The sequence below is a fragment of the Setaria italica genome, chromosome V, assembly GCF_000263155.2.
Source record: "Setaria italica strain Yugu1 chromosome V, Setaria_italica_v2.0, whole genome shotgun sequence".
NCBI lineage: Eukaryota > Viridiplantae > Streptophyta > Magnoliopsida > Poales > Poaceae > Setaria > Setaria italica.
This window is the reverse complement of record NC_028454.1, coordinates 8,222,468-8,230,769: the sequence shown is the minus strand read 5'-3', so window position 1 is coordinate 8,230,769 and position 8,302 is coordinate 8,222,468. Positions and strand designations below refer to the sequence as shown.

At 42.8% G+C, this 8,302-nt stretch overlaps 1 protein-coding gene across 1 annotated transcript; it reads right to left on the bottom strand.

Annotated features, from left to right (window-relative positions):
* Window positions 1-1,887: 1,887 nt before the first annotated feature.
* Window positions 1,888-3,610, bottom strand: LOC101759210 (AP2/ERF and B3 domain-containing protein Os01g0141000). The gene has a single exon (XM_004968098.3). It carries the CDS (start codon window positions 3,265-3,267, stop codon window positions 2,155-2,157), a length of 1,113 nt encoding a protein of 370 aa, XP_004968155.1. The 5' UTR covers window positions 3,268-3,610; the 3' UTR covers window positions 1,888-2,154.
* Window positions 3,611-8,302: the final 4,692 nt, after the last annotated feature.

Below are 8,302 nucleotides of genomic sequence, written 5' to 3'. Positions count from 1 at the left end.
GAATTATCTGTCTACATTTAGATTTGTGGGGTCTTCCACATAATCTCAAGTTTTGCTTGAACTTATACTGTGGTTTTGCATGTCAAGAGGAAATTAAACTGACCATAGCTACTATTAATAGAAGAGGGGCTAAACTTTAGACATGGCCTTACATGGAAATTGAGTATTTGACAGTTGTTTTTAAGAGAGAGTGAAAAATTTTAGTAGTACATTATTGGCTCCTCACCCATGTTGCCGTGACTGTCATATGCACCTATATGTGTATGTATGCATCTGCACTAGCACGACAAAGCTAAGAGGCTTGGTGCCACAACGATGAGGATAACATAAGTAAAAATTTCTTGATTTTACAAAGTGTAGACGCAGAAAATTTTGTCAGCAAAACTGAAGAAATGTTTTCCCATGTAGACTGCAGGAATAGCCAATCGAAAAGGGTAAATATTAAAAAGATTAGTTTCTCAAAATTTTAATATTCTGAATGGAATGATACACGTACAGAAAATTAGTAGAATTATGTTTTGGTGAGTTCAGAATAAGAAGATAAGTCCATCTCTGATGAACGATAATTATGAGCAGTTTTTTTTTGTTTCTTCCTGCCTGTTTAACTTAAGAAGGAATGCAAAATAGATTCTGTAGGTACCATCAGAACAGAAGCCCGCATAAACTATATAACTTCAAAAGCATAGCTTAAATAGTGTATACCATACTTCATAACTTGTAACTAGGTCTTGAGAATACGACTCGACTGCCCGTAAAATTAATTAAAGGCAGTCACTTTATTTTTAGGGAGAGGCTTTAGTGTAAATAGTTTATTTTCAGTATGTTGAGGCCAATAAGTCTATATAGTGATGCAAGGCTAAATCATCTACATCTCTTGCACAAACACAAGTGAAGAGCAAATTACTTCCCCAAACATTTTTTAAAAAAAAGGAAGAGGGAAGAATATTTCTTTCTTTCATTTATCACTTAGATAGACACATCCACGAATAAACCTATACAGTTCACCCTCATAGACTTCCCCCTTTTATACCATAAGCATTTCACCGTGGTCCCCCAAGATATATCCTCTTTGCAAATATATGGAATCAAAATGAGATATATTGAGATCATAATATCAGATAATTCAAATTAACCACACTAGTGCAATAGATAGTGTAATAAATAGACAATGGAGCATAACTCAAAACATTACTGTAGGTTTGCGTTTCCTGGGGGGTTTACTAAGTACTAACGATGTATGAACTATGAACAAATAGTACATTATTTTGCACACAGATATATGTTGAAATCTTAAAGGAGTCTCTAAAACAAATCGAAACAAAAGGATAGCTGACATACGATACAAGAAAAATCAAGAAAGTTATATTCGAAGAAAGAAAACAATCAACAACATTTGAGTTTTGAACTATATACTTCGGTACGTAGGAACAGCTGATGTATCCTTTTGGAGTTCAAACTATGATCATGAAAGAAAATGGAGTTGAAAAAAACTTGATAGGGTGATATTTAGTTCGATCATACCCAACTACGAATCATACCAAGACTCTTCATCCTTTTGAATCAACAAAACAGCAGCCGAGCAGCGATCTATTAGTACTCACTTTGACTGAAAGCACGCACATCAATCTCGCACAATTATCACAATTATAAGTGGAACTGGCGCAAAAACATCAAGTATCCAATGTTGCTATGTAAAACTCTGAGTTCCTACTACATAATTTGCTCCATTATGCAAATGAGATTTTTGCATCTTTAACTTTGATTATTGCTTAATTAGTTAATATGTATACAAATGTGCAACATCAACTTCATGCACAGCAAAGCTAACCATGCTAGATTTGTTTGCCAAGAGTGAAATCTATCAGCAAAACAAGAAGAAATCACATCTTTGCCAACAGTGCATCATATCGAATTAACTTATTATTCCTGTACTCTCGATGATGGGCAGAAACTTGCATAATTTTGTAGGATTACTAATTTACTACTACCATCTCCAAGGCTTCCTAATGGTGTACATACAACTCGTCTTGCAGTCTGACATAACAAGTTCTTTGCAAAGACGAAGAACAGACACTAGAAACCGGATTCGAGATCAAACTGGCGAAGAAAGAACAAAGGGGGAGGACTAGATCAATACTATGCATATGATCGCTGCTATAACAAGAAGGCACCTAGGGCAGGAGAGCGATGATGAGCCACGCATTGCTTCTTCAAGAACTCCTGGCCTTGCTCGAACGCCATCTCCACCGGCCGTGCTCTCTTCTGGCACCCGTCTCCGGTGATGTCCACGCCGAACAACCGGACTACTACACGGGCTTCCTTTGGCTTCTCCAACGGCGCGGCGGCCGGCGCCGGCGCCGCGTCGGTGGTGGCCGTCTTGGTCTTCCTGCAGTCGATGAAGAGCTGCTTCTCCTGGCCGTACGTGGAGTGCGAGAAGACGATGGTGTCGCCGGCTCGGAGGCCCTTCTCCCGGACGAAGCGGCTCCAGCCCTTGGTGAGGACGTAGCTCTGGCTGCTGTTCCAGTAGGAGTACCGGAACCGCCACACCTTTCCCTCGCCGTCCTCGAAGTTGAGGAGCACGCCCTCGCCGGTGGTGGCTTCCGGCGCGCGCTTGAGCGGGAAGTGCTTCTCGGCGTGCTGTTTGGGGACGACGAGGCGGTTGAGCTTGCCGACGTCGCTGGGGGTGACGGCCTTCTCGAAGAGCGGCGCGCGCGCCCAGGCCGGCGTGGGCTGGGCGCGGGCGCCCATGCCCCGGCCGCGGCGCAGGCCCTGGCGGAGCTCGTCGGCGTAGGTGTGCTTGCGGAGCATGTCGACGATCTCCGCCTTGGAGTGCGCGGCGAGGAAGGCGAGCTCGGGCGCCGACGCCCCGGCGCCCGGGAAGTTGGTGGCCGCCTCGCGGCCGCGGTAGCGGAGCGCGGCGACGTCGTAGGCGCGCGCGGCGGCCTCCTCGTTGGGGAAGGTGCCGAGCCACACCCGCGCGTGGCGCTCGTAGATCTGCGCGCCCCAGCGCCCGTTGGGCTGCGGCACGACGCCCTTGTACCGCGAGGACCCCTGCGCCACCGCCGCCGCCGCCGACGTCACGGCCTGCTCGTCCGCCGGCGAGGCCTCCCCGCCGCCCGCCGCCGCAGCCGCCTGGGGCTGCTGCTGCTGCTGCTGCGCGGCGCCGGACTCCGTGGTGGCCGTGGACGCGCCGGTGGAGCGCGAGGAGGAGGAGGTGGCGGAGGAGGAGCCCTCCGCCGCCGTGGGGCACATGCTCTCCATCCCCATGATGAGCTACAGCTTCGATGCTTCCCCGGTGTCTTTGGCTGCTTTCCTCGCTTTGGTTTCTTGGCGTGTGTGCTTGCTTCTGTACTGTGTACTCCTCCCCTGCAGGCAGCCTCTGCGGCCTCTGTGGTAGTAATCGCTTCGCCGCTAGCTAGAAACAGTGAGGAATTATTGATAAGACTTTACTGTGTGTTCTAGGCTTTGCTAGGGCTGGGTGTGTGCTGTGAATTGTGATGATGTAGATGCTGCTTGGATAGATGGATGATGGAGGATGCTAGCTGAGTGGGGCGTGGGGAGCGCGCGTCGGTCTATATATATAGCGAACGGTATGTTTCTATTTTGGATGCATGCACATGTGTGCGGATACATGTATATATATACACACACATACATCTTTGTGAGGGCACGAGGCTAGGTAGTTGGCTAATTCAATTTATGCTCCTTGCAGATAAAGTCGGGTTGGGTGTGTGTGGATTTTGCTTGTCTCCCATGTTATTACGTTACCCTGCAGAACAGAAAATGCTCCATATATTACATGTGGTTTTTTTGTACGGCACATGTGGTTGGGGGAACTTGTCTATTGTTATTTTCTCAACTTGGATGCGGATGTGGACGTGTACGACTGGTGCAATGTACTTGATGTGCATGCATATCGTGCTGTATCACACGCACATCAGAAATCAAAGAGTAAAAGCTACCACAGTTGGTATATATCCATGTATTTACATAAAAAAAAAGTAGTGAAAATTGCAAATACCCCACTTGCAGGTTTGGGGTTCCTTACAGTCTAGCACCTGTAAGTTTCAAGTGTTTCAAATGCCCTCCTTGTGCCCGTTGACGATGCCAAACCGAGGTAGTTGTAGCATAGTCTCACGGGTGATCTGGCTTTTGTACAATTATTACTCATGCACTGAAAATCTCTAGTATCTCCTCATCCTCATGTTGTGCACGACGAGTCAGGTGTTGGTGCAGTCAAACTATACCTACAGTACTAACCCCCTCTTGTGCATCAATACATACTCTTTACTGTCGTCCGCTATTTTTTTTAAAAAAAGAAATAAATTATTACCATGTCTAAGGTGTAGAAGGGAAATATGAAAATATATAAAGCTGTAGGAGTACTAGAATGGTAAGAAATTGAGATGTGTACGTACGTGTCTATTTGGAAACCCCTCCTGACTTGTACTAGGTGGTGTTTTCGCAACTTTCCCTAAAAAAGTATATTTATATATATTTATTTGGCATTTTAATTTAGTCTGTGTTATTTTTAAATTTTTTGCGAAGCTGTGTTCTGAGATATATTCGATAAACCACAGTTTAATTTCTTTCTCTGTTTCGGTCTTCAGTCATGCTCTCTTCTGTCCATCAAGCTAGGACTTTCAATCTTTCAGCAAGTCTTGGTGCGGCATGCTTTCACATTAGTACAAGGTACCAAGAGGAAGAAAAGAGTGCGGACTTTTCTTCAGACCAAGCTTCTTTTCGTGAAGGCACTCGCCACCAAATTCAGCTGAGAGCTACAGTGAGCACATACTAGATACTAAAACTTTAAATTTCGAGAGCGGCCATGCACAGCAACTTCCGAAAAAAAGAAGAAAATTCTGCAGTTAATTTGTGTCTGCAATGAAATAAATATTAAGTTAATGTTAGCTAATTTAATTTATCCTATTTGTTCGTAAAAATGAGAGTATTTACAGCAGCCCTAGGCCACAGGGGGTGCTTGCCTGCCTCGATGCAGTAAATTCCCACTTGGTTGAAGAGTGGGTGGGAATGGATGTGATCCTGCTATACGTGCATGACAGAGAGACAAGAACTGTCATGTGGTCATCTTTGCCCGGCCACTCAAACAAAGCAAAGCAAAAAAAAAACAAACAAAACAACCTTGCTTGCCATGATCTCCATCTTGTAGGAGTAAATATTATTTTTTTGGTAGCAAAGTAGTATGCTTTGTGATTGTTTTGCAGTAAAGTCATCATTAGCCTAAAAATCAAGAGCCAGTACAGTGACGTAAACAAGTACTACGATCGTGTAGTGTAATCGTTGTTGACTTGCACGTGCATGAACGAAGTCATGATGTGTCGTCATTGTGGAAATACACGCGCAACGTCATCCTTTGTCTCTGTACAAGTTGATCAAATTGCAACTTGATCATGACGCCGGGCTCACAAAAAACCAAATATATTTGTTGGATACCGAGGTAATTAAATCCAACTGGGATTTTAGGGGAAATACAAGTTAGGTATATATGGTCATCGTGACTCATCAAAAACAAGAGAGAAAAACATTAGAAAAAATTTGCGTGGTCACGCTGGATTCGGCGAATGGAAGAAAGACGCGACATAGGTCAACTGACTAATTCGGTGGGTGACAGAGAAGAAGATTCTTAGAAACAAGGGTGCACCAAGTATTTTGGCAACCGGGCTTCTTTTTGTACTTATCAATTACTCCTATCCAACAGGAAATTTCTCAGGAAGCTGGAGGATAAGGAGCTCGTGTCGTGCATGGCCTTAAGTTATGTGAGCCCACGTGTCACAGTAATATCAATAAAGTAAATGAACTTCTGAAATCCTTAGATTATTTTTTATAACATGGGGTAGATGCTGATAAAATAATTGTATTTTGGTAAATTATCATGTTAATGTGTGGATATTATTTGATAAGTACGATATCCGAACTTCTAATCTTGATGTCTCGATTACATTTGTCTGAACCGTTGATTTGATATCAGTTAGGTGGGATCAACAATATTAGGGTCTGTTTGATGTTGTTATGCCGTAGAATTTGATAGTTATTGTCCCGTTGAAATATTTACTACGATAGCTCTGTTAGATATTTCCTATTTCATACTGTCAAAAATGCTTCAAATTAAACTAACAACTGCAGTACTACACGATAATAGGATTTGCCTTGGTGCGTAGGGCGTGTGCGCCCAGCATTTGACGGAGCAACATGGCCAAGTGGGAGAAAGAGAGAGAGGGAGAGTGGTGGGGGAGGAGCCATCCCAGCAATCACATGAGGTGACAGAAGCCTCTCAGAGAGAGAGGGTTGCTACTTGAGCTCCCCTGTAAAGGCGGCCGGGCCCACTGCTCCCTACCTCCCTCTATAGCATTGCTTTGTCGCCTCGTGCCCATTTGGGCGTCTTGTCGTCTACCCTTTGCTGCTATTTTCTGATGCTTATCGTTTCGGGTCCTCACGTCGTGCGCTGCGCACACATGGACGGCTCCTTTGCTTCTGAGACGTTTTCTGTGGAAAAAAAAAAAGGCAAGCTCCTTGGAAGTTTCCACTAATCCATGCATGCGTGAATGAGCCTTTTTTTTTAGTATTACGCTGGGTAGAGTATATACCCATCTCTCTTTAAACCCCTCCTTGATTTAAAATTTACCATTTGCGTTTCTCTAGTGGAATATTACCCTTCATGCGCGGTCTTAGTTTTCTTTTGAAAACGTAATACTCCCTCCGTCCCTAAATAACTGTCATTTTTCTCCCGAGAAACAACTTTGACTAAATATATATAAAAAATATTAATATTTATGATACAAAATTAATATCATTAGATAGATATTTGAATCTAGTTTTTTAATAAATTTATTTGAAGATACAAATGGTGCACTTATTTTCTACAAATCCAGTCAAACTTGCAGCACGGAAACCAAAAGCGACAGTTATTTAGGGACGGAGGGAGTACACTTCACCTGAGTAGCACCCAGTAGGTACAGGCTCGACTTCCAGTGGGAGTGAATTAAACGGGTCTGAAATAAAATAAAATTATAAAAAATATGTTGGGCTTCCCTGCTATTTTGGTAAAAAAAAAGAATACATCGCAATGAACACCTTCAAGAGAGTAGATTAATCTTGAGATTGATGAACCACAAGCATCTCGTCGTTGATGGGCATATCCCCTACCACAAGAAAAGTAGCTTGAGCTAATTATTTTCTTTTGTGTTGGCTAATATATTGCACCATAACGAACCTAACTAACTGGCTTTCGTTGATTTTTTTTCAGGTAGTACACACTGATACCACCTTAATAGTCTAGATACATTTAAGGCTTGTTTGTTTCGGTTTCCTAGTAGCTTCTCAATATTAAAAGCTAGAAACTCAAGCAAATAAAGAACTTCTCGTGCAGTTTCTGGAAAGCTAGAAATCCAAAAAATATGAGTTTATATGCAAAGCTAGAAAGCTCAATTTTGTGAGCTTTTCATAACTTTCTGAGCTCATAAAGCTAGAGGCCCTGTTTGTTTGAGCTAGGCAGCTTCTCGACGTGAAAAGTTAGAAACTCAAACAAACAGCGAACTTCTCGTATAGCTTCCGGAAAGTTAGAAGTTCAGAAAAGCTGAGTTTATATGGAAAGCTGGAAAGCTTAGTTTTCGTAGCTTTTCGAGCCCAGAAAGCCAAACATATCTTTAAAAGCTATTATTGGCTCTTCTAGACAATCTTATGAGCTTTTGCAAACTAAAGTATCATCTCCTGGTTAACCATTTATATGGAGAAAGTACAAAAGTATAAAAAGATATTATGCATATGCAGCTCGACTGTAGTACGGGGTTGGGCTGTAAGAACAAGTGGTGATATTTGGCATTTTCTTGCCATATACACGGTAAGATGCCGAGGGCATCACACGATAGTAGAACCTAGTCCGTTAGTGAACATGAACAATGAAGAAAGTATAAGGGATGTGATAAAATTATAGATATCTAGGGCCTGTTTGTTTGAGTTGCAGCTTTTGAGTTTTTTTTTAAAGATGCTGCTGGCGTTTTCTTCTGAAAAGCCATCACTAGCTTTTACAAGATGTGTTTAGCTTTCTGTGCTTAAAACTCTACGAAAAGCTCAGGAAGCTGAGCTTTTCAGCTTCCCATATAAACTCAGCTTTTCTGAGCTTCTGGTTTTTCGGAAGCTGCACCAATAGTTTGCTGTTTATTTGAGCTTTTGACTTTTCACGCTGAGAAGCTACCATGAAGGATCAGGACTGATTTATTATGACAGACCGACAGTCCTATTCTATTTCTCTGCTGTAAAACGTTGTATCATATAGAATCATGCA

Bases quoted from the DNA above. Each gene is read 5' to 3' on its own strand.
- LOC101759210 (XM_004968098.3), bottom strand. From the start codon at position 3,267: ATGGGGATGGAGAGCATGTGCCCCACGGCGGCGGAGGGCTCCTCCTCC.